Source organism: Neofelis nebulosa, chromosome 1 (genome assembly GCF_028018385.1).
Source record: "Neofelis nebulosa isolate mNeoNeb1 chromosome 1, mNeoNeb1.pri, whole genome shotgun sequence".
NCBI lineage: Eukaryota > Metazoa > Chordata > Mammalia > Carnivora > Felidae > Neofelis > Neofelis nebulosa.
The window spans coordinates 231,880,993-231,908,157 of NC_080782.1; the positions used below are offsets into that span (position 1 = coordinate 231,880,993).

The 27,165-nt window shown below is 44.9% G+C and overlaps 1 protein-coding gene across 1 annotated transcript in view; it reads right to left on the reverse strand.

The window, feature by feature from the left end:
* KL (klotho) overlaps positions 1 to 18,286 on the reverse strand; it is a 47,003-nt gene extending 28,717 nt beyond the window's left edge. Inside the window, exon 1 of the mRNA XM_058687861.1 lies at positions 17,432 to 18,286. Coding sequence (XP_058543844.1) covers positions 17,432 to 18,247 — 816 coding nt within the window. The 5' untranslated portion in view covers positions 18,248 to 18,286. The remainder of the gene's footprint in view (positions 1 to 17,431) is intronic.
* Between the last annotated feature and the right edge of the window lie 8,879 nt (positions 18,287 to 27,165).

The following is a 27,165-nucleotide window of genomic DNA, read 5'->3' on the forward strand; positions in this document are numbered from 1 at the left end:
GACAGAACATCCCCCACGATCCAGTACACCGTGACCTTGCCACTCCTCCCCCTGAGGGGTCTGTGTTCCCCCTCCCCCTGACTCCGGGGGTTGTGACTGATCTGACAGAAGTGAAGCTACACGACACCACTTCCTTCTAGTTGGTTCTCCTGGGGTGCTTGCTAAGCTGAAGCTAGCTTCCACATAAGAAATGTGACCGACTTGAGGCTCACAAACTGTGCACTAACTGCCCATCATGCGAGAGCCCAGCCCGGTCGAAGTGACATGACTGCAGAGAAAACTTCCCTAATCCCAACCCACCATGTGGAATCCAGTAAGTCCTGGGGAATGACGTAGCGATAATTAGTGGAGCTGATGTATATGGTTTAGAGTTTTTTTAAATATTAGTAGTGGTGAGTCTCTAGATATTTAATGAAGGTAAAAAACACTGGTGACAAGTTAGGGCTCACATTCTCCTCCATTTCAGAGTGCTAATATGTGGACAAGAAGGGAACTTTCTCTCAGTCTAGACATTCACTAGCACACCCCCAAATGAAACTGTGCTCAGGCAGCCTGGATTAATGGAATGCGTGCTGGGAACCGGTTCAGGAAAGCTGGGTTCTGATCCCAGTTGGCAGCCACGGGAAAGTCAGCTAGACTCTGAGCCTCTCAACTAATTTACCTGCCCCCCCCCAATATACACAAGAGCACTTCAAGTTCCATAAAGCATTATTCAGTGGTACAGGTTTTTAAAAATTATTCTAATTACATAAATCCATTCATGTAGCTGGAAATCAAATAGTACCAAAGGCCAACCATGAAAAACAGTGTTTTCCACACCCCCTCAAACTCCCTCTCCTGCTCCCTGCAGGCAGCCACATTTAACTTTTAGCTGGTTTCCTCCAGTAATTACCATCATGATCCTAAATGACCTGCTTATTCCAAAATTTAATACAGCATCATGATAAGGAAGACAAGGCACTTTTACATTCCCCAACTTTCTTCCTTTATTCTCCCAAATGTCTGTTGTTATTTAAATCATTAATCAGTTCAAGGTTTTTATATAAATATTGGTCGTTGCAAAGCCAAATAGGACACTAACAATATCCCCCTGCCCCCCACCGCCTTTTTTGGACAGTTTTTTATTTTCCCCTGAAAAAACAATCACCTCATTATTAAACCTGCAAAATATTCCGTGCGCTTAAATGCTTTCATGATTCTCCATCCTATTCACTGCCATACCACCTGTTCCACTGAGTACATTTCCACCTGCTCTGCTAGACCTTTCCATCTTCCTGGTTTTATCTGGACTAGATGCTCCCTAGAGCTGTGCTTGTCCTAGGATTTTTCTCTGTTTCTCATGGATGGGAGCCATACTCTTCTGGATCCAGTTTCTTCTTCTTATTTGCTCTGTAATTTTGCTGGTGCATACCTTCCATTAGAGTCCTAGAACAGATTACATTGAAGATAAGCTTTCGAAATCCCTCTACAACTGTGCGTTCATTGTTCTAGGATCTCAGTTTAAAGCAGAAGGCTCACATTCAGTTTTGGGGCATTTTCTTATGTTATTTCTCTAGTAATTTCCTGCCCTCTATTCCATATTCTCTTTTTTGAAACTCCTGTTAGTCTGATGTTGGACTTTTGTACTTGACCTTTTCAATCTTTTCCCCTTGTCTCTAACATTTCCATTTCGTTGTCATTTTGCACTACTTTGGGGGCATTTCTTTTACTTTACTCTCCAAACTTTTTACTAAACAATCACGTTGTGGAGGTCCAAGAATTTTTTTTAATATTCTCTGTTCTTTTTTCAGTTTGTGTGTATTTAATTTCCTGCACAATTTGCTTCTCTTGGTTTGCTTTTCTGTTTATTTATTTTATTCTGTTTCATGTTGAGCACTTTCTTCAAATACTTTTTGATGCTTGGCTGTCCATTCATATTTGAGAGAAAAGTACTTAAAAACTAGTCAGAAATGAATTTATATGATAGTATTGTTGCTTCTTGAATAATTGATGTTTGAAAGCTATATTTTAAGAGTATCCATTGATGAAGCAAAAATTTACTGGTTGCTTCCTGTCTAACACTGACAGGTGTTTGCAACACTAATTAATAGGAGCTGTCCCACTGAGGCAAGGTCACTAACAACAAGTAAACAGAGTTTACTCACAGTCCTATTTCTTTTCAACATTTTTATCATCAAAAGGATGAAAATTCACAAAGTATTAATCTGGAAATTTGGAAATTCTGCCAAGCTCAATTCAAAAAGTGTTCTACAGACCAAAATGTTACAAATAAGCACTATAACTAACAAAATTAAGGTTTTTAAAAATTTATTTTTTAGAGAGAGTGGGGAAGACAGGTGGGGAGAGAGAGAGAGAGAGAGAGAGAGAATCTTAAACAGGCTCTGCTTAAGAGTCTGAGCACGGAGCCCAGTGCAAGGCTTGACCTGGGGCTCAATGTGGGGCTCAATCTCACAACCATGAGATCATGACCTCAGCCAAACTCAAGAGTTGGACCCTAAACTGAGTGAGCCACCCAGGCACCCCACAAAATTAAGTTTTAAAGTGATGATAAAAATTTCAGGGCGCCTGGGTGGCCCAGTTGGTTAAGCGACCGACTTCGGCTCAGGTCATGATTTCACGGTTTTTGGGCTCGAGCCTTGTGTCAGGCTCTGTGCTGACAGCTCAGAGCTTGGAGCCTATTTCAGATTCTGTGTCTCCCACTCTCTCTGTCCCTCTCCTGCTCACAATCTGACTGCCTCTCAAAAACAAACATTTAAAAAAAATTTTTTTAAGCGATGATAAATTTTTTTTTAATTTTTATGCAACTTGTGACAATAATTGCAGTTCTGCCTACTCTCCAACCCCCTACAATCTCCCCAGGTCCCCTTGGCAGAAGTTAATACCTTTGACTCTTATAACTTTTGAAATTTACACACTTCCATACTTCCACACTTTAGGCAGTATCCACTGACTTCCTGTTACGGTAGGTGAGGACTTAGCTATACAGCAGAGTTTGGTTTAAAAGACTAATGTTCCATAACTGACATTACTCTGCTAATGTGACTATTACTCACAGCTGGGCTTTATAACATGGTAATTAAGACTGTTTTCTTTCTTATTTTTGTTTTCCTTAAAGTTACTAATTGCATTGCTTTTTCATTTCCTTGGTTTTCTTCGTGCTTGTGTCTAATTCTTCCCACACTTTCCAACAGCCTGTCAGCATAAATTTCTACAAGTTCACATCAGCCTCCAATATTTTGCTTGGAGACACACTTCTAGAATCTTCTCCCCTTCTGGACTGGTTGCTCTTAGTTCTGCTGCACAGTTGACTTCCTGGGTCTACAATTCACCGTCACATTCCTGGATTAGATTTACTGTTCTGTCTTCTTCCTTCTTCCTTCTTGTCTCCATCATGCTCCTGATGGAGAGTGCATGGAAGATTTAGCTTTTGAGACTTTGAATAGTTTGAAATCTCATTATTTTACCTTCATAAATGATTGATAGTTTAAATAAATATCAAAATCTGGTTGGAAATATATATTAGAAAAATTCTGGTTGGAAATTCCCCTCTTGGGAGTGGCATTCCTCACTGGTGTTTGGAGTGTTTGTAGTAGCCATGAAAATGCACTGCTCAGTTTCCTGTTCTGAGAAGCATAACTGACCCATAGCACCAGTTGCTACCCCTTTGGACCCACTGCTTCATTGGCCCTGAGGTCATGCTTTTCACAGGCTACTCCCTTATGACTGAACATAGCAGGGGTACTAATGTAGACCCATTCCTGCAGGATGGGGACCCCTCTAATAGGCAATGTTGACTGGCCTGGCTGTATCTTTCTTAGATCTGTATTGCCATCTGAGACTCTTCCCACCTAAACCCACTCTCTTTCACAGATGTCAGGCAAGTCATGGTCTAAAGGCTCTGCCTTCTGTGCTCCTTCCTCTTTATCCTTCACAGTTGTTTCCTTCAATAAATGTTTTACATATCTAATCCTGTTCTGACATTTGCATCTCGGAAGACCTAAACAAACACAAGTCAGGTTTCACTTCCTAGAAGGGAAAGAAAATGCCATTCTGGGTAATATTAAGGGGGCAGATAGTTTCCTGGCACAAGACGGTGTTCCAATTGCCAAATATTTCACCAGTGGAACCTGGGGAAATGTCATGGTGAAGGGGAATGCATCGTAGGTGCAATGATCCAGGCATTCCAATGCCCACAAGGAGGGGCGAACTGACTGGTTCCTATCATACTGTACTGAGTCTCCACAGAGAGATCACGAGGAACGAAGGGCCTTTAAGAAGCAAAGACTCAAGATGAGAGCCAGAGGGTTTCACTAGTAGCTTATCTGCTGAAGTGGAAGTATACACACAGCTTAGCCTCAGTCCTAGGACCTGGTAGAGATGCAGAGCTGCAGAGATGTTTAATTTTTTTTTTTTTCAACGTTTTTTATTTATTTTTGGGACAGAGAGAGACAGAGCATGAATGGGGGAGGGGCAGAGAGAGAGGGAGACACAGAATCGGAAACAGGCTCCAGGCTCCGAGCCATCAGCCCAGAGCCTGACGCGGGGCTCGAACTCACAGACCGCGAGATCGTGACCTGGCTGAAGTCGGACGCTTAACCGACTGCGCCACCCAGGCGCCCCTGCAGAGATGTTTAAATGCTCAGTTAAGGTGGGTCTGTCATGCCAAGGTCAGAGCCCTGGTTGGGAAAACCTAGGACTCTGGAACATGGGCCATAGTTGCTGGGATCTTCAGAACCCTTGGAACCCTGGGGGATTACAGAGGTGGCCGGCCCTTGCCTAATTAGAGATAGCACTTCCCTATGCTGAAGAGGCCTCACCCTTAAAAGACAGCAGGTGCCTCCCTCAGAAGTTGACAGGCCACTAAGTAGGGTTAAATCCCAGGTTTAAAACCTGGAGGCAGCTGGGCCTACAGAGGAGGCAAGACATTATATGCCAAAGTAGCTTCAAGATTTAGAATGTAGTGGGGCACCTAGCTGGCTCAGTTGGTTAAGCGTCCGACTTCAGCTCAGGTCATGATCTCACGGTTCAGGAGTTCAAGCCCCACGTCAGGGCTCCGTGCTGACAGAGCAGAGCCTGCTTGGGGTTCTCTCTCTCCGCCCCCCTCTCTGCCCACTCCTCCACTTGTGCTTTCTCTGTCAAATAAATAAACTTAAAAAAAAAAAAAAGATTTAGAATGTAGTGGCAAGAACCCAAGGAGTACTACCGGGATTGAATTTGGAGGGCCCTGGATTCCAGAACTGGAATGTAAGACAAGACAAGACAAGACAGAATTTGTTGACTAGGGAGCACTCTTTCCAGAAATGTGTGTTAATGCTCTGGCCAGGGCAAACTTGCTGCTCGAATGGCTCTGAGAAGCCTAGAAAAAGTGATGGCCAACGCTGAGTGGGCAGAAATGCTTGAGTTTCCCTGACAGCTGAGAAAGGAAGGAATACAAGAAGCTGAGAGACGTAGGCGTACTGGAATGAGGATATTATGTAAGGCCAAACAACCCACTAGAGTTTGGCGTTTCATTTGAGCGCCAGAGGGAGAGACACCATGCACCAAGTCTATTGGGAATATGCCAGTGAGGGTGCACAAGCATGACTGGTGTGGTGGCAGTTCTCTGCAGGTCAAGGCTGATGGTTGGAGAGGCCATCACAGAGCTGGGCTTGTTATCATCCATGGAGGCCATGACACCCTGAAGTAACAGAGACCAGGCAGTGAGTGGTGCTTAAAGCCAGAAGCCAGGAGGCCACAACTGCCATAACATGGTATTGGCATGGCTGGGCGGACTGCCATGCTTCACATGGAGCTGTGAAGATGTTTAATAGAATGTGGCAAAATAAAAAGCCATGATCCCTTGCTCATGGACCCATTGGCCCTGCTGTACCACAGCAGCTTTGTTCTATAATGACTCCCCAAGTACCTCATGTTCAGTATGGGAATTCACACCTTCCAGTTCTAGGAAATATCTTGGAATTACTTCATCATTTTCCTTCTCTATCAGTTATCTATTGCTATAAAACAAACCACCCCGGTCAGGGGATTGAAATAACAAGGATTTATGATTTCTCTGGTCTCTGTGGGTTAACTGGGCTTACCTGGACAGTTCTTCTGCTCCATGTGATGTAGCAGAGGTCACGCATATAGCTGCACTCAGCTGGGATCTCACCGGTGGCGAGAACATCCAGGGTGATCTTTGATCTTCCAAAGTCTGTCTTTACCTTTCAGTAAACCAGCCCACGTGCTGACACCAGTTCTCATGACGGAGCAATCCAGAAAGACTTCCAATGTGAATGCACTTTAATTAAACTTTTGGTTGCTTCACATTCACTATGTTCCATGGAACAAAACACATATGCTGTCAAGCCCACAGTCCGGGAAGGGGGAGGCACAGATCATGGATAGTGGCCAGCATGGTTCATTGAGGGCCACAGCCTAACACCCTACTGCACCCATGCTTTCTCTTTCTGGAACTCTCATTATTTGAATGTTACACCTTTATCTCCCACCTCTTTGACTTTTTTTCCATTCATCTCTCTGTCTTCTTGCTACATTATTAGGTTTCATGCCTCACCTTTATGTTCCAACTTTTCTATTAAATTTTTCATTTCTGTTATAATGTATTTCATTTCCAAGTGTTCCCCCCCCCCCGCCCCATCTTGTTATATTATCCTTTTCTTATATCCTGTATTCAGTATCTTCTCTTATCTCAGACTCCCATTGGGGGTTTTAACATTTGTTTTTCTTTATTGAGCTATAACCGACATATAACATTATGTTAGTTTCAGGTATACAACACAGTGACTTAATATGTGTGTATACTATAAGTGATCACCACAATAAGTCTCATTAACATCCGTCACCACACAGAGTTGCGATTCTTTTTCTTCAGTTAAGAACTTTTAAGATCTGTTCTCTTAGCAATTTTCAAATATACAATACAATGTTATGAGCTATAGTCACCATGCTGTATATTACATTCCATGACTTATTTGATAACTGGAAGTTTGTACGTTTTGACTGAGGGTTTGGTAGGGGGGTTTGAGCATTTTCTCCCTGCATATTCTTGGTTTCTCCAAGTTTCCTTCAAAATTAGTTGATCGTTCTGTTGTTGTTTCTTTATTTGTGTGGGTCTCAATCTTTCATGTTAGAGGCTTTCCTCAGATGTCTGTTGATCTTTGACTGTCTATTCATATTTAAGAAGGACAAACAAAAAACCTGACTGGAAGGTCTGAGCTACAGTGTAGGTGGGGTTTGCTGACTTTGAGTTTCACTGTAGAGGGATCTGTCTCATTTAATTGTTGTGGAAAACATTAGGATCAGTATCTGAGGTCTTTCCACATGAACTCATCAGATTCCCTGGAGAAGATTCTTCCAATCTCTACCTGGAGAGTAGGCCACACTGTCAGCCTTCTGAGACCCTGGTAGGGAAGATGGAGGGCGGGGTGGGGGGAAGGCTGGGGGTGTCTCAGCTGTCAGCTGCATATGTTCACTTACTCCTTATTTTCAGTATAGGACTCATGCCCTCAAATGTGCCTGATGTCCCTAAGCCCAGACACTTCCCATTTTTTACTCTCTAGAAAATTAACCTCTAGTTTTCTCCTGAGTGGAGAAGGGGCAGATGCCCAGCAGTGAGGAGAAGGGGGTGATCTAGGAATCTAGTTCTTTCTTAAATAACTTTCAGCCGGTTCTCCTCATGTGAGCACTTAACTCCCTTCTCCTCCAGATCCAGAATATTTGGTCTTGCTACTCTTGGAGCCTCTTGGAGATTCTGCAATCCTAGGATTTGTTCTTGGCCTCTCCTACTGCCAACAGTCTACCTTCTTAGGCCTGCTCAGTCAATAACACTCGTACATCTTTTCAGCTTCCAAAGCTTTGCTGCTACTCTGCTGTCTCCACTGTGTGGGTCTTTGTCTCCACCCCCTTCCCTCCTTCTCTCCTGCCCTCACTCCTCCCCCACCTTCATTCTTTAGCAGTTTCCTTACTACAGTTTCATGGGGTTTCAAGGAAGAGAAAAAAAATGTAGTGGGTAAATTCAATCTGCCATCTTTTTCCAGAAATACTACTTACTATTTCTCTGTCACAAAAGTAATACATTTTGCTTATAGAAAAATTAGAAAATCCATATAACCAGAAAGAAAAAAAAAAAAAAATCATCTGGGGGTGCCTGGGTGGCTCAGGTGGTTAAGCATCCGACTTGGGCTCAGGTCATGATCTCTCAGTTTGTGGGTTCGAACCCCACGTGGGGCTCTGTGCTGACAGCTGGAGCCTGCCTCAGATTCTGTGTCTCCCTCTCTCTCTGCCCCTCCCCGCTCACGCTCTATCTCTCTCAAAAATACAAATTTTTAAAAGTCTTCTGTAATCCCACCATCCAGAAATAACCCACTGTTAACTTTTTTCCTTTCCCCGTTCTTGGAGGGGGTGTATTCTCTCATTCCTGCAACAAACATCTGCATGCTCCCTTGCGTGCCTCCCTTGTGAGGCTCCAGGTATAAAACAGCAAGATAAACATGGTCCCTGGCACCTCAAAGCTGAGGTCTGTCGAGGGAAGACAAGCAAACAAATCACTTCAGTAAAATGGGTCAAGTGTGGTTAGAGAAGTAATACAGGATTTTATGGAAGCACCAAGCAGGAATGCCAAATCTAGTTTTGGTTATGTCAAGAAGGGGCTAGAGAGAGCCCCGCACAGCCCAAGAACTGTAAAGTGCTCACTACTTAGTCACATGTCGTTATCAGCAGAGCTATGTAAGAAGCATAATACAACTGGCATTTTTCTCTTAACAACATACCATGTGCAACTTTTTAATCACCATATATCAACTTTTTAATACCCAAATACTATTCCACTGTATGCACGTCCCGCTATTCCTTTAACTGAATCATCCATCGGTGGTAACTGCCTTTGTTGCACAGTGAAGATGAGATTTACTAAGATTAAAAGGTCAAAAATAAACAACAAAAGATTTCAGGAGAGGTCTGGCTTAACGGCAATTTACACAGGGAAACATTAAAAAGCCCGAGAGGCTTTAACTGACTACAAACTAAGCCAGCCCACGGGGAAGTGACAGCCAAAACGGTTAATGCAGTCTTGGACGGCATTATCCTCAGTCAGCGTCCAGGAAAAGAAATGCGCCCTAAACATCTGGGCCAGCTACAATTGGTTCTGTACCTCAAATTCTAAGAGAGGACTTGAAAAATTCTAGGTTTGCTTTTCCAGCTTCTTTCCCTCCTTTCCCCCCAATGCTTCAGCCCTTCCAACGACTGATCCTGTGGGGCGAATTGCCACCTACCCCAACCGCATGCCGCTCTCCCGGACCATCACAAGCCCTTCTTATGCTGGGTGCCTGCACACCAGCCCCAGCAATAGGAGCCCACAGCTATTTTTGTAAAGGAACCGTGCCCATTCATTTACACGTTGCTTATGGCCACCCTCTAACTGCACGGACACAAGCGAGTGCTTGTGACAGACACTGCATGACCCACAAAGCCTAAAACCTGGCTCTCTGCAGAAGTGCTTGCCAGCCCCTGATCTCACCAGCATAGTTCTCCCCGACTACCCCCAAAACTCTTACCCATCCCTCCTTTCTTGGCACCCGCGCTGTCCCTGGTACTTACTTCTATGAAGGCACTTACACATTTCGATGTAATTATTTGACAACCATATCTCCCCTACTAATCTGTAAAGGACATGAGGGCAGGGGTCTTACCTTATCCTTCTTTTTGTGGAAATGTGAGAGCCTTTCCCTTAAACCCTTAAACCGCCATCACTCCCCCCAGCCACAGCCTCTTGTATATCTGGAGCAGACCTGCAGACTCAGAGAGAAGTTTTTGTCCTTTGTGGGTCCAGGGAGGCTGTGACATGTCACCCTGACCAGGAAGGGTGGAAAGGGCCAAGCGATTGGTTCAGGGTAAACACAGCCCACATTAGGTAAACAAGAGGAAGCTGAATCTCTCACGCAGCCCAAAGAGTGTACTTTGAAAATATCTGTGCTATGACTTCCGTTTGGCTTCAGATCACTTCAGGGAAGATGTACCTGATCCCAGAACGTAAGAGCCTGCCACCCTTCCCTCCCCCTGCCTCTGCCAAGCCCCAGCAGAAAGGCCTGACATTGAGTAAAGAGAGGCCAGCACCAGGAGAGAAGTAATGTCACTGATAGGGGAAGGGGCTGGAGCCATCCCCTGGTCCCTCACAAGAAGAACGTGTAAATACAGCCAGAGGTCCCTATTCTCGGCAGGATCCGGAGTCTGGAAACCTCCGGCCCCTTACATCTACACCCATCTCCAGCCCCTTGTTGAGGATGGTGGGACACACGCAGGTCTGACAACCAACCCTGGAGGGCTCTGCTCCTTGAAGACCATGCCTTTCTTCCCACCCCTGGAGAAACAGGAGGGTCAACTTTTCCACCTCCCACTCGACCTTATCCTCAAGTGTGAGAAGATACAGAGGCCTCTCTAGGGTCATATTTGCATTCTCAGAATTCAACAACATGCCTGCCTGCCACATGGCAGGCTCCCAAGAAGGGGGCCTTGGCTAAATGTCCGGCTTCCTCTAATTCTCCTTGAGGCAGACTTCAGCATGAAGAGAAAATACTTAGGAAGAACAAAGTGGCCTTTTCAGATATTTGAAAGGCTGTCTCATCAAAAAGCAGTTCATTTTATTCTTTGAGATTTGGAAAGGCCAAGAGCCAACCAGGAGTAAGTCCTGTACTGAAGTCCTAAAATGAAGAGACAGGCTTCCCACTCAATATAAAAGATGAGAATGAGTGGATTACTTGGGAGGAACTGAGTTCCTCTTCCTGCAAATAGTCGAGCAGAAGCTAGAGGACCCCAGGAGAGTCACTGTGAGTGGTTTGTCCTGAGAAGAAATGTGACCTGGGATTTCCCCAGCCCCTTGTATTTCTTTCCTTTTTTCTAATTTTTTTAATGTTTATTTATGTTTGAGAGAGAGAGAGAGAGAGAGAGAGAGAGAGAGCACACAAGCAGGGGAGGGGCAGAGAGAGAGGAGACACAGAATCCAAAACAGGCTTGAGGCTCCCAGCTGTCAACCCAGAGCCCGACGCAGGGCTCAAACTTGAGAATGGCGAGATCATGACCTGAGCCAAAGCCACCCGGGAGCCCCTATATTTCTAACCTTCTAACCATCAAATAAAGATGCACTACAGGCATGGAAATAGTATTTGCTTAACCACTGTATTTCACTTAACGTACATCACAACTTTTAGTTTATTTTGAGTATTTCATCAAACCACAAAGATAATGGTTCATGGATGATGTTCTGACATCTATACTTTAAACAATAATGTTATCAATAAAAAAATCTACTCAGACTGAGACCACAAAAGTTCACGAAATAGCTATCGTTAGTTTGGTCAACATTTCAAATTATAGCAGTTGTAAACTTGAGTATATTTCTTTCAAACACCAAACTGGGTCCAAACAAAGGTAGTTGGTAATGTGTTTTGGGTAAAATAGATTATTCCAAAAATGATTTGAATAATCTTTGGTCAAACGCTATTGCAATAACTGTGAAAATTTTGTTCCATTGAGTGCTATAAGTTGCATGTGGAGAAGTTAAGTAGGGCAACAATTTCTAAAGTATTTGTCTAATTCCTCTCTCCTAAATAGCTCGTGGTTTTGCTTTTTTTATTATTGTGATTGACAATAAATTCATACCTCACCTCTGTAGAGTTCTTTCCATTTTTCAAAACATGTTGACATTTATGATTTTGTTTTCCTTCTCACAATATACCTGGGAGATAGGCGGTGTGGCAGAGACCCCTGGTTGCCTGAAAGATCTGGTTCCACCTGGTTTCAACACAACTAGAATTATCTGCTGAGCTCCTGGCTATGCAGCAGGACAATAAGTCCCAGGCTCCTTACACCACGTGACTGAATTCTGCCAACGCGATGTGAGTAGAAAGGACGTACAGCCTCCAGGTGGGGCACTTACACAGCCACATTCTTCCCCTTCCCCTCTTTCTTTGTCACTGGATGAAATGCAGGTCTTATTTGCCCTGGAAATGCACAAAGGTCATACACCCGTCTGGGCAGGAATTTTTTCCCTGTTCTTCCTCACGGTTTTAAACTCCTCCCCAGACGCTGTGTGAGAAAACAGACTTTAAGTATTCAATTTAGAAGAGAGAAAAAAAAAGGACATACATACTGAAATAAGTAGAGATGATTTTACATCTACATTTATTCCTTCATTAAAAATCCTGTCGATCGTATTCTTCTGTGAAGTAAGCACTAAAAATTGAAAAATAAATATGATCTTACAGTCTGGGACCTCAAGGAGTCACAAATGAGTAAAACAATCCACTCTTCCTGTTGTTAGCATGTAACGGAAATATCAGCGTGGAGTCTTTGAAGGCTAAATAACAGTTTATCCCAAGATGGAGCGGCAAAGAAGTGGAGTGATCCTTCAGACTGACTTTGCACCAAGATGGAGCATACAAAAGGCAGATGGTGCTTCTCTGTGTAAGTACGAGTGACAAGTGTAATTTAGTAGTTTCTGAGGAGGTGTGGACCCTGGAGGACTCACTAACACTGTGTATTTTTACTCATCCACTCTTTGTTTCTTGTCCTCCCATTAAGCATGTATTCTATTCTCCTCCTACACCTAAACTTTCCCTGGTGCCTTGAAAAGATGACATTCATGGAAAGAAAGGCACATTTTGTACGAGTTAATTATAATAAAATTCTGGCTTAGAGCAACCATATTGTCTGAACACTTAATAGAACTCATAAGACTTCTATATGCCAAAGTCATGACTAACTACACAGCCAGGTACACAGTTGAACATTCATTCACTTTGTACTTAAGAAGTACACGTGGACATTATTTGAGGGTTGAGTAGTTTGTACTTTTCCTCTTTTTTATTAACACTGTTAAACATTGCTACCATTTTGAAATTATTTGAAATTATTATAGTCCTTTTTCTATTCTTAAAATTCTTCTTGGACTTGACTGTAACCTTTAAAAAAAAACACCGTGTTCAGTCAGCTATTCAAAGAAGAGTGAGTCAAGCTCTTTGGGAGATATTTTTAACTATTTATGATTAAGCACACTAAGGAATTCAGCAGTATTCTATAAAATACTTTAGCGTTCAACCCAGTTGATTATTCCATCTATGCAGCAAATATATTTCAGTGAGAGGAAAATTGGTAAAGTGCCTCCCAAAAGTACGTGGCATATATAATTTGAGCATGTATCTGCCAGATAAATTGCCTCCACTATTACTTGGGAAATGAAAACTCAACTAGATAACAAAGCTACTTCAACACACTACTAAAGCCAGCCAGGAGATTTCCCCCACCTCCAATTCTGGAAACTTCTTCATAATATTGCATAGGGACTATAGTTTTTAATTGTTTGGTAATCTTTACAATGGAATCATAAATCTGATGAACCTTAAATTTTTACTGAAAATGTCACGTTCTGCCCCATTATGCTTGCTGATCTTCTACACAGTTAGGATTTGGCACTCCTCGTCCCATTGGAGAGTGGCTAGAAAGACTGACAAAGAAAGAAAACCCTAGCAGCATCAGATTATAAACGCAAAGTCAGGCTATTAAATGGCCAGGAGCACTCACTGAGCACCTACCAAGGACAAGATGGCACTTTAGGAGAGATCAAGTGAATATGACTTCCTTACTTAAGGAATTGCCCACCCAGTGGGGCAAGGAAAGGAGGAAATGGTCACATGAAGGAGGCGTGTGGTAGAAGGCATCAGAAATGAGGCACAGTGGGGTTCCAGGGAAGGAAGATACGGCATTTGGGTGTGGAACCAAAGGGAAGACCAGTTCAAATGTGAACTGGTTCTTCAAGGAAAGGTGGGATTTTAATAAATGAGGGACTTTGTCTTGCTCACACAGGACGATATCCTTGAGAATGTCCATCATGAAACACCACAGGGCGCAAGGGCATAAGCAAGGGCATCAGCTACGAGTCTATTCCAATTATCCAGGCAGAATCTGACAGGGACTTGGATCTGTAGCTCCAGATAGAAGGAGAAGTGGTTGGATTCTGGGTACGTTTTGAAGGTAGGTAGGGCAGTAGGATTTGTTGATAGATTGCAAGTAAGATGTGAAAGAAAGGGAAGAGTTAAGGCTTGGGGCCCGGCCAACTGAAAGTTCAGAGTTGCCATAATGGGTATGGGAAGCACAGGACCATCTGGAGCTCAGAGCACAAGTTCTTGCTGGAGACTCCAAACTTGGAGTCATCAGGATTTAGAGCATTCAAAGAGTTCACCTGGAGTGAATCTAGAGAAAAGGTGCCATGATGGAGCCCTGAGCCCTCCAATATCTAGAGGCAAGGTGAGGAGGACACGGAAATCTCCAGTGAGCTGAGAGGGGAAGCAAGAGAGTCAAGTTGAGGAAGTGTGTCAAGAAAGAGAACAGTGTCTAGACAAATGCTGCAGACAGATCGGCTAAGATGTGAGCTTTGATGTTAACGCATAGCCTGCTCGATGCCAATCATGTCTGTACCACCCATTAGCATCCCAACTATTCTTGCCTAAGTGAAAGAAAGTGTCTTTTTCCACAGGTTCCCTGTACAAACATTTGTAAGACTCCCATATGGGAGGCCCACGCATACCTTCAGCTCGGTCCTGGCCCTCTCAGAAACCCATGGGCAGAATAAAAACTCAGAGGCACTGCTGGGCCAGAACCCCAACTACAGGCCTCAATGCTAGTTTTTCAGGGGACATCAGGAGCTGTGAAGGTATAGCAGTCTGTCTACAAGTCACAGAGAAAAGGTGTATCCTCTTTCTGGGTTACACTCAGATGAGCAAAACAACCCGGGGTCCTAGAGCTCTCTGGGGAAAACCTTTTAGTTCTGTTTCTCCCAGTCTCTGACTCTGGCTCTCTTTTAAACACACACACACATACACACACACACACACAAATTTTTCAAGGTTTATCTCAGTACCAGGAACCCAAAAGAATATGGAGACTTCCATTTTGAGCAGAACCCTCCATTATTCAACCTGCTGTTTGTTTGACCTGCCTCCTGTCCTCCAGGCCATCAGACAACGATTCTTGGATTCTTGAACTCGGGATTAGCGCAGGGGTGAGGGTGGGCGGCTAGGAGAGAAGGTTGGTTCAAATCCCCAGTCTCCCCGGCGGTGGGGGGGGGGGGTCTCTTTAGTCTGCAAATTAGTGGAAGCACACAATGGGGCACGGAAGGGGTGCTGGCCACTTTGCTCCTTCACCAGCATCAGATCCCCAAATGCAAAAGAATATGCTAGGGGCTTAGTGGCCTTAACAGCAATATCTAAGCCCTGGCTGAAATGTTCTATTATCCATATATGCACAATATGTCTTACCTTTTCAAATAAGGTCCAAACTTCCCTACCTTCCTCTCCCTAACACAGCCACCAAGAAAGAACATTGAAAACACAATGAAAATATCTCATATGATAAAATTAAGCTATTGTTTTTGATAACGACAAGTTACCTCTTCATAGTATGTAAGAATGGCTACATTCCAAACCAAAGAAATTTGAAAGCAAAATTAATATTTTACAGCTACTAGCATTTTGTTTGCAGCCTCAGCAAAACCAAATGTCCACCTGTTAACTAATTTCTTATGAATACAAAGTCCACTGTGTTTCTGGGAAGGATGGTTGGTGTTTGTCAAGTTTTTTGTGTGTAAAGACACAAAAATATAACTGAAAAGTTAATCAGAGGGCCAAGAGTGGGAACAAGGATCAAAAAAAAGCATGTTTACCATTTCAAATACCAGTCTACTAGAAAGCTCCTTCAGTCCCCAGTCCTGATTTTATACGTGAAAGGATCATGTAAGTCACTGCAATAAAAACTGATGACTTTTTGTATACATACAGAGTTTAATACATGCACTCTAAAAATAGAACTTGTATGATTTAAATCTAAAGTAGTGATTTTGCAGGAATGGTCGATCGGATCCTCCAACTGGTCTACAAATTTCTTGTTTGTTTCTGGTATGAACTAAAATTTGCTTCTGTTCTCTTCAAAAGAGGGACCATTTCTTCCCATACCTTTTCCATCACCAACAATGAACAGGTGGTGTTTAAGGTATTTTGGTTCCTTAAAGAATTGACAGACTGATAAAGTTTCTTACTATTGCCCTAAAGTATCTTAACGAGAAGAATATGTATCAATCTGAAATCACAATTTTGTTGTCAAACAAATCCAACATTCTTCTATGCCCCGTGGTAGCACACAGGAGCTGACATCCAATCTTATTTAGCCATTATTACAACATTACCAGGAGCTCAGAGTGCTTAGTGACCTCAACAACCCAGTCTTGTTCTGCCTCAGTGGCTTCCGTGAAAAGTGTGTAGAAGTGGTTTTCATCTTGAATTTGTTCAAAATCTGTGGCTTAATTCTCAATTTAAAATAGGTCTTCCGTAAGCCCACTAGTCACCAAAATAGAGTACGAGAAGTCAGACATGTAAACACTTTTATTAAAATGTTTGCACATATACAGAAAAAAACCTCTTTCTCTCATGGTATAAAACTCTGTACAAAATGTGCCAACGACTGACATTATCATAAAGGAACCCTCAAATCAGTGGGACCTAATCTTGAGCACTGAGTGAAGACCTAGGAAGAAGAACTGAGAGACAACCTGATCATGGCCTATCAAGAACTCCTGCTGTCAGGATGTACTAAGCCTTCTGCACAAGGGTGTCAAAATCAATTTCGTCAGGCTAATGATCATCTCATCACCAAGGAGTCCTCTGAATTGGAGAAAGGATCTTGGGAATACTGTTGTTGTAGGGCACAATCTAGATCATCCTGTAGTTGCTTCTGTATTTTTACGGCTACAGCCCTGTTTACGATTGTCCAAGGGGTCTTCACTGCCCTGATGATTAGTATGGTTGATGGGCGCAGTTCTGCCTGCCATAGAAAGAACTTCCAAAGACAGTTTAAGCTCAGTTCTCCAGGAGATGCCCTTTTGAGACCTTTGCATCTGCTACACTGTGAACATGGGTCTCTCTCTCTCTCTCTGTCTCTCTCTCTCTCTCTGTCACACACACACACACACACACACACACACACACACACCAGATCTTACTGGAGTAACACTGAACCCATGACATCTCCACAAACTAGCAGAGACTAATGCCACCTGCACGTCTTCCTAACAAACCTGTTTCTTTCATCCACCCTCCTCACTCTCCCCTTAGCTACTATTGGGAAATCGTCCCCTCCTTACCTCTAGGGATTCCCATACACCCAGAGAAAGGAACTTTCCTTTTTCTCTCCCCGTTCCCAAATGCCTGGCTTCCCAGGAAAGCCCCAGCTGCTCAGCTCCCCCCCACCAAGATGCCAACCCTAGGTGACTTCAGGAATGTGTTCAAATGGAACATCCTCTAGGCTGAAGTCTCGGCCCCCCATTCGCCCCTGGCATCTCCAGAGGCCCTCTCCCCCCGTGGCCCTCTGCCCGGCCCCTCGAACTCACCAGGAGGAGGTTGTGCGCCACCAGGTACCCGAGCCGCGCGCTGCCCCGGACGCCAGGGGCCAGGCGCCCGGTGGCATAGCCGTGCCAGGCCACCACGTAGGGGTTGTCGATGGTGATCCAGTACTTGACCTGGCCGCCGAAGTGGCGGAAGCAGAGCTCGGCGTAATCCCTGAAGTGGTCAGCCAGGGCGCGGTTGGCCCAGCCGCCGTAGGCGTCCTGCAGGCGCTGGGGCAGGTCCCAGTGGTACAGGGTGACCACGGGCTGCACGCCCAGCTCCCGCAGCCGCTCCAGCAGGCGCCGGTAGTAGCGCAGCCCCTCGCGGTTGGGGGCGCCCGCGCTGCCATTGGGGAGCACCCGCGCCCACGAGATGGAGAAGCGGTAGTGGGTGACCCCGAGCTCGCGCAGCCCTTCCGTGTCGCGGAAGACGTTGTTGTAGCCGTCGCTGGCCACGTCCCCGGTAGCCGGCGGGGACGGCGACGGGGCGCCCGACGGCGGGCGGGCTACCGGGGGGGCGCCGGGGGGCGCCGGGGGGTGGTGGGTGAACGTGTCCCAGATGGACGCGCCCTTGCCGTGCTGCCGCCAGCCGCCCTCCGTCTGGTAGGCGGCGCTGCCCACGGCCCAGAGGAAGCCGTCGGGGAAGGTGTCGTGGAGGAGGCCGGCGGCCTCGGGGGCCGGAGGCTGCGCGAAGCGGGCCCAGGTCTGCGCCCCGTCGCCGGGCTCGGCGCGCAGGCGGCGGCCGCCCAGGCCCAGCAGCAGCAGCAGCAGCAGCGAAAGCGGCAGAGGCCGCGGGCGGCGCGGCGGGGCGCGGGCGGGCATGCTTCGCGGGAGCCGGGCGCTGGGGCGCCGCACCGCGCCGCGCCCCTTTATGCCCGCGCCCCGCCGCGCCGCCCGCCCCTGCCGCCGCGCCCACCCCCGCTTCCCCGCCGGGCCCCGCTGGCAATAATTACCTGCGAGCCGGAGCCTCCCCGCTCCCGGGAATGGGGAGGGCGCGGGGCGCAGAGGGCGAGCGCGTGCCGCGGAGGGGGCGCGGCAGCGAGCGAGGTGCAGCGGGCGCCTCTCGGGGACGTCGGAGAAAAGGCACCTGTCCTTCGCTGCTCCCAGGAGCGCGGGGGGATGTTTGGCGACGCAAGCGGCCTCCCGGCCACCTTCTCTTTCCCCTGGGAGAAGCCACGGAGCGGGTGTTCGTCGAGGAGGGAAGGCGGCCCACCAACTTTCCCCGAGCTCAGCGCGGGCTCTTTGCCTGCCCTCCCGGAGCCCGGCGGTGGGGGAGCACCTGCTTTCTCGTGGCCTCCACTCGAAGGCCGAGAACAGCTTTAGGCCGACATTGTTAGAGCCGTTTGCCTGAAACCGATTGGGAGGGTAAGGTGGGGAAAGCCAGGTGGGAACTCGGAATGCCTTGAGACAGCGACTGGTGGCGGGCTTTCTTAGAGTCTTTAGGGAGAGCAGGGACGTGCAGGGACGGAGGGTCGGTCCCCAGGGACCCGTGTAGAAAGCCTTCAAGGAAGACAAAGGAGACGCGTGGGTTGCATTGACACTTTGCTTTACTCTCCCTCATACGGTTATCTTGTAACCATTTCAAACCAGCACCGGCTGTTGAGTTAGACGTTGCAGAATTACTTGCCCACGGCCCAAAGGAAGGGAAAGGTGGCGAGTTCCTGTCACGACAGTTTTGATTGTTCTTATTACACATTTTTGTTTTTTAAGAAAAAACGAAGTACCAAGGTTTCAACTTTGAGTAACTGTTATTTACCTATTTAAAAAACAAATCCTTTTATGAATAATCACGGTTTAGCTTTCAGCTCTGACTTAGCAAGTCACTTATCTGTGTAAAGTTTTGCACGCAGCTCTGCTGGAGCCCAGGGTCCCAGGGTCCCACCAATGCCTCCTGAACGGAGAAGGGAAAGGGGAGGAGGGATTTAGCCCAAGCAACCACTCCCACCCACTACAACAAAAGAGATTGGTGACTTCAACCCAGTTGAGAGAGAGCCCTTTTGACAGGTTGTGGGGACACAGTATCCATTTGAAGATGTGTATACATGACCTACAAATAACTGATGTCCATCTGGTGGCGAGTGGAGCGACCTGGGCTCCACCTCTGTGATCTTGGAACAATCTCTTCTCCAAGGCTTAAGATTCTCATATGTAAAATGCAGATGTCTGTGTCTGCTCTGCCACCTTTGAGGCCTGTGAAATGCAAACGTAAAAATGTGTACACAGATGACTCCATCACAGAAAAAACAGACAAATGTAAGATCCTGCAAATATCTCCCTCCCCCTCCAGTACCGTGGGACTCACTCCCAGCACACCTGTGCCTGTGCTGAATGACTAAGATCTCCGCCGAGGTATGAGTACGTCTGTTCTTGTGGGATGATCATCCCTGTGCTGTTTCTTACACATTTAAAATTGGTGAAGTTTTGAACATTGCAAATGCAGGTGCTTTTATTAATTTCCTTTAAATGTTAGCACAATAAATTTATTCCAATATTTTATTAAATATTCCCAACTCCAGCTAGCATATATTATCGTGATTAGTAAGATTAAGCCATCGGACTGGAACAAGACATACTGCTATTCTTTTACATGTGGCATTTACATTTTTCAATAAATGTGAAATAACAAACAGTGACACTTAAGCAGTTAAAAAAATTATACCACACAACTGTGCAGGCACACTCGCTCCCCGCTAAATCAAAAAGCATTTATGTCTGCATGCAGGACCACATTTCCCTTCTAGAGCTGACGACTAGAACATTTGCTGGATCGTAGCTTGTTAAGTTTCAATTAGAAATGCATCATGGGTCTCATGGAAAAGTAGCTTAGGCTAAGTGTTCACTTATTGATGTATGGTCTGTTCAGGGCAGATTGTATTTATTGCTACTTTTATTTAACCAACAGTTTAAAAAGAGAGAGAGAAGTGGTTTTTTGTTGTTGTTGTTGTTGTTTTGTTTTGGTTTTTTGTGGTTTTTTTTTTGGAGCCGTGGCTAAAAAGAATGACCAAGTTGATTAATGCTCACATTTGAAGTTCATCTCTCCTAAGTTGGACATCAAAGGCTCCGAATTTGCAGAGATATTCCCAGGTGAACATTCATGATAATTAAGGTTTATTTCCAGAACTTGCTGTTTATCAAGTTTCTGTTTGTGGTTATTGACCGGCGGGTTCCTGAAGTGTGAGTAACTGCTCGCATTGCCCCTCATTTGTTCAGTTTTATTTTGGTTCTTGTCTTTCACAGCCACCTTCGAATTCTAAAATGTGGGTTTCATTTAGTGCTTTGTTCTCTGGCAAACAAGAGATTAATTACTTGCTGTGCTTTGAATATGAAGGTGAAGTTATTGATGCATCCAAGGAAGGGAAATTTTAACATTTACTTACTGAGATCTGTCACGGTGATGATTTTCAACAACCACAAGGTGGTTCTCAAGCCACCCATCATCCACATTCCTTCACCCTTCAGTCCCTTCTTATAAGTCCTTCTCTGTGTGCTCTGTCAGCCCATGCCAGGCAAGAGAGCAGAAGGAGGTCCACTGACCTCCATGGGCCCAAACACAACCCCAACCTCACAAGCTCTCAGCTCCTCAGCCACAACATTCAGCCTCTATGGGGAGGAATGGATATCGTCACCAACAATCTCTCTGGGTAGCAACCATGGGCAAAGCAACCGTGAGGAGCTGAAGACTTCAAATCGTAGCTGACCCCTCACCCTGCCTTCAAAGACAATACTGCACTGGAGAAACAGGATAAAGAATGTTGATAATACGTTGTTGGGTGTTCACAAATGACACACATGATACCCATTCCAGGAATTCAGAGGAAAGAGAAATTATCCTATTTTGAATTGGATGGACAAGTTTCATAAGAGGGGCACCTGGGTGGCTCAGTCAGTTAAGTGCCAGACTTCAGCTCAGGTCATCATCTCACAGTTTGTGAGCTCGAGCCCCACGTCGGGCTCTGTGTTGACAGCTCAGAGCCTGGAGCCTTCTTCAGATTTTGTGTCTCCCTCTCTCTCTCTGCCCCTCCCCCACTCACAGTCTGTCTCTCTCTCTCTCTCTCTCTCTCTCAAAAATAAACATTAAAAAAATTTTTTTAATTTCATAAGAAATGTGACAATATTTGGGGTTTATAGAATAAAATTTACGAGGAGATCTGGAGGCAAGGATAGTAGAAAAGCAAAACATGAAGAAAAGAGGGCTCACAGTGTATTTGTAGTAAAAACACCTATTTGTGCAGGGAAATAGACTAAAAGGGCAGATGCAGCCTGGAGATTTGGACCAGACATTCTGATGCTGGGATGGCAGATAAGATAAGGGTGTTCCGAAAGAAAGAAACAACCAAAAGCCAAGGGCTGACTGTTGGTAAGGGTATCCATCTATGAGGAGAGGTGGTGGCATAAGAAAGGAGAAGAAAAGAAAAACAACCCACAGGGAAGTGCCAGAGGTCCCAGGATAATGTGCATTTCAAGCTAAGGAGAGGAGCACTTCAAAAAGGAGAGATGATCAAACTTGTTGAGAAAAGACAACTAAAGAGGGCTCAAGCTGGACTGCGGTGTGAAGCATCAGAGAGTGTGGGAGGCGAGGAGATAAAGGCCGTCTGTACCTCCTCGTCTGAGGAGTTGGCCAGTGGAAGGAGTGCAAGAAGATGGTCACTTGGGGGGGTTCACAGCGTACAGAGAAACTTTTTCAAGGTGAGGAGGTCTGCACCTGTTTGTGCATAGAGGAGGAAAGGTCAAGGAGAAGGAGAATTGGGAGTCCGGGAGTTCATCTTTTCGATGAAGCAAAATACTGTGCAGCACCAGCTGTGATCTATAGTAGATGATTCTAGACTTTTAGGGTCCCAGCAAAATAAACAGGGAGACCGTAAAAAGACCACAGAAACAAAAGCATGCAGCTGGAACGCTCAAAAGATGGAGAAGGCAGCCTATGCAAGCGCCCCAGGGCAGTGGACCAAAAGCTACTACCAAGGTGACAAAGAGAACTCTATGAAGGCTTCAAGACGCCAGCAAATGGGTTCCTGGGGAGCTGAAGCCCTGCCAAACTCTCTAGAGCTGAAGTACCTCATGGAGACACTAGATTGGGCTCTGGCTGCTTCTGTAGCCTATGGAAACTGAGCATTTCTGGATGGTTCCATCTCTTCTGAGCAGAGCAGGGAGCCTGAGGGCTTGAATCCTGCACCTCCTCCCCCTCCCCACCGTGTCCTTCTAAGTGACACTGCTGCCTCCATAGTCTGGAACTAATTTATACCCCAATTAAACATGTTCTGACACAAGGCTTATATCTAGAAGCAAGAAGCATGGCACCAGGGGCTGAGGGCACTGAGTTGCTGGAGTCAAGATGTCTTTATTCCCTGGGGTCCCTGGGTGGCTCAGCTGGTAAAGCTCCAAACTCTTGTCTTCGGCTCAGGTCATGGTCTCACGGTTCGTGGGATGGAGCCCCATGTCGGGCTCTGTGCTGATAGTGGGGAGCCAGCTTGGGATTCTCTCTTCCTCTCTCTGCCCCTCCTGCACTCATGCTATCTCTCTCTCTCTCTCTCTCTCAAAATAAATAAACATTAAAAAAAAAAAAAGATACCTTGCTCCCTTTCTCTCAAAACTACCCTCAATATGAAGAGGATAAAAGGCATATCTGCTTTCACTGAAATTGAGCGAGGTATATGGAAAGGAAAGGAAAGTGAAGGACTGGTCTGTGAAATTAGCTGAGGAGGATATGTATGAGAAACAAGATGATTCGCCTGGCATCGCTCCAGAAAGGCTCAAGGTCTGAGATACTATGAAAGGAACAGGCAGCTGGAGGCCTGAAAACGGGATCAATTATTCCAATTTTCCACTCTTAACACAGTCTGGCACCACCCATTCTCTAGCCCTACAGGGAACTTATTCTCTCTGAAGAAATGGATCCAAGAAGGCAGCAGCTTTGGGGACAGCACATTTGGAGAAGAGCACGGGTGGGGCAATTAGGAAAGTAGATCAAATTCTGCATAGCAAGAGTGGGACCCACAACCCTTTTCGCCAAGCTGGCTCCGGGACTCCATCAGAGCAGCTGGCAGTAAAGCTCTCTCTGCCACAAGCCCTGCCTCTGCACATAAAGCTTCCAGACAGCTTTATAGTGACTCATTCTTGAATATAAAAGAACAGCCAAGAAACACCAGATATATAAAGGAAAACTCCTCATGCAAGAGTCAAAAGTGTCTTTAATATTTTCAAGTAAGATAAGATTTTGCATCTATGATACAAGAACAGGGTAAAAATAAATAGGAACAATAGAGATCCAAAACAGAACTCTTGGAAGTTAAAAATATGCCAAATAAAAATAAGACTTTAAATTTGGTACAAGTATTGGAAAATAAGAAAATACCTTTAAAACTAGTAAGAAAAATAAAGCATTAGAAAATAGGAGAAAGATCTTTTTTTTAATTAAAAAAAATTAAGTTTATTTATTTATTTTGAGAGAGAGAGAGAGAGGGAGGGAGGGAGGATAAGCAGGGGAGGGGCAGAGAGAAGGAGAGACAGAATCCCAGGCAAGCTCTGCACCATCAGCACAGAGACCAAAGCAGGACTTGAACTCACAAACTGTGAAATCATGACCTGAGCCGAGATCAAGAGCTGAGTGCTTAACCGATTGCACCACCCAGGCGCCCCTGAAGATCTTTTAAAAGATGCTTTCAATGTATCTTTTTTCCCAAGCTATGAAAATATGTGCTCCACTAACACAAGGAAGTAAGCCAAAAAAGGAGAAAACATGAGTTGCATGAAACAGAGGTAAGAAGGCAGATAAAACATGAAGGGAATTTGTAAGGCTGTAGCAAAAGGAAGCTTCAGGACTTAGCCAATTTAGAGCTCAAGCATTCCAGACGGAAGCGGGAGAACAGAGGGCTTCAAGGGGGATGTCTCCAGGAAACAAACACATGCACCAAAGGTAGATATCTTATAAACTTTGTTGAGAGAGATTTCATAGGGTTTTCGGAGTAAATGTGAAAGCTTAGCAAGAAATTCAAAGTGCAGGATTTCAGGTTTCTAGGCTGACATGTAAAAAGCTTAGAAGTCAGGACTCCCATCCTCACAACAAGAAAAACCTTGAACAAATTGAAAATCAACAATTCTTCTTTGAGGCAGCAACCTTTAAGCTGTAATTGATAGCTGAAGATTCAGTGTGAACAAGCTTGGGAGTTTAAAACTCTGAAGGGGCCCCCCACACTTCTGTGAAATTTGCCTCCACCAGCCCTGCAAGATTCTCACTGTGAAGACAGGAGAAAAGGCATCTCCTGCTTCTGACAGGAGGAAGGAAAAGTAACAATTCTGAAACAGCTCATACCTCTCAGTTCTCCTTAATAAGACCTGCTCTCAAACTGCTTTACCAGAGCTAACCAACTTGGGGGTTACCAATGCCTAACCATCCTAGAAGGCAGGAAATACCCAACTTCAGCTCCCACTAGCTTTTGACATGGAGGAAGAGATATATCCAAATCAGGTTCAGTAACAGATGGAGACCCAGTCATGGGACTACAGAATGATTCCCCTTCCCCCCACACCTTACCGCCACATCAAAGGACTCCTGTATAATAACAGGGGATTATAAGCAACAGTACTGTGAGCCTCAGACTCTAAGAAGTTTCTATGGGCTCCTGGGTGGCTCAGTCGGTTGAGCGTCCAACTTCAGCTCAGGTCATGATCTCCCGGTTCATGATTTCGAGCCCCATGTCGGGCTCTGTGCTGACAGCTCAGAGCCTGGGGTCTGCTTCGGATTGTGTGTCTCCCTCTCTCTCTGCCCCTCCCCAGCTCACATTCTGTCTCTCTTTCTCTCAAAAATAAATAAACATTAAAAAAATTTAAAACAAAAGAAGTTTCTAGAAAAAAATGAAAGATGATAAGAGAGACAAATAACAAAGACACTGGAAGAAATTTTAGCTTCTGATACCACAGCTACGGCAAACGGAAAACACAGCCTGACTCCTAGCCAGAGTAAAGTAAAACCTCACAATCAAACCTCTCGGTTCCTTTGACCACATAGATCATGTCCGGTGTTCAACAAAACATTACAAAATTACATGCTAGAAGGCAAAAACAACCAAAGACAATCTAAGGAGACAAAACAAGCATCAGAACCGCACTCAAAGAAAGAAAAAAAATGAAGTAATCCCTTCCTTAGGAAAAAAAAATTAAAAGTTGTATGATAAAGGAAAAGTTATAGTACACTACTTGGCTCCACTGTGAATGATTTTTACTTATTTATACTTTATATGAATGTAATAGAGAATTATGATTATAACTGTATTGGGCAATCGTATCAATGCCTCAAGAGAAAGGGGGTACATACACATCATTTTTAACTGTGTGGTGAAATACCAAGAAAAAACAACTGGAAGAGTTGAAAGGGGCAAAATCAGGAGGTTTGGTGATTTCACAATAAAACCTTTCAACATTATCTGACATTTAAATTTGTATGCAAATTAAAGGAAATATCAAGTCAATACATTTTGGTCCAAAGTGAGGAAGGATTATATCTTCTTGAGAGAAGAAAAGAAGAAAGGTAGGTACAGCTACAGACAGAGTTGGAGGCAGAAACGAAGGCATACACATATATTTTGAGGTGACAGGCTGATGGCGGTGGGCAGGGGAATGCCATGAAACTTAACACTAATGGTTTCTGTCTTCTAGTACAATAGAAGGCTAGGGCAGCTGCCAAGAGGGAGCAAGCTGGAGGACTATGAAAAAAAGTCAAAGCCACCATAGGGAACTTCCTGAAGAGTCAACAAAAGATGATTAAAATATTGCTGACCAGCAAGATTAAGGCTCCACAGCATGCATTTTTAAAGTAACTATCTAAACCACATTTATCACAAATATTTGATATAGTACTTCAGGTTGTCTAAATGCCTGTGTTTAAAATCACAATATTATGACCTGTTTCTCACTGAGATGTATAGCTGTACTTCTCATACATTATGAAATGGAATTTGCTGTTTCTTTGCATATGGCCAGTCTCTGTTGTTGGCTAGGACCAAGGCCAATGGTTCAGAGTTGGATGGGCCCAATTAGCATCGTTTGGTCTACTCAATGATTGTCCCTCTGCCCCTGGCCACACGCTTGAATTGATGTCCTGAGTCACCAGGGGAATTGGTTGAAGCAGAAAGTGAATTAATCAGTTGGAATATATCACCAGCATGGAAAAATGGCAGAAAATATATCACTCTTTAGTGTAACTAATATGATTTGGATGTAGGGTCTGAGCCCTTGACCGAGTGACAGCTGAGTTGCCTACAAATCCTCAGCCAATAGTGCTGATGTTGAACCCACACTATTTGGGCCATCTCCCTCTAAACAGAGAACCTGAAAGTCTTCTTTTTTTCAACAAGAACCTCTATGTAGCCTGGGCATTTTGATCTTTATAATTTCTTTTCTATGGTGTGACTTTTGTGATCCTCACTTGACACCTCTCCCCTTATTTACCATCCCCATCTCCTAGTCCTTGGCCCTCCATCCATCTCTCTCCCAACATCCTTCTTCTGAGAGCTCATCTATTCCTTCGTTGCAGTTGTGAGGGTGATTCACAAATTGGAATCTCTGCCGTGATCTGCCTCTGCTCCCACTCCATACCTACAGTGCCTGCCCTGCATTCCAACCAGGAAATTTCAAGCTCCCATCTCAAACTCAACATGCTTAAGTCGGCAAAGCACACAAAGAACAGACAGGAGAAAAAAATCAGATATATTATAAACATAAAAAATATTCAGTGTCAGAGAAGA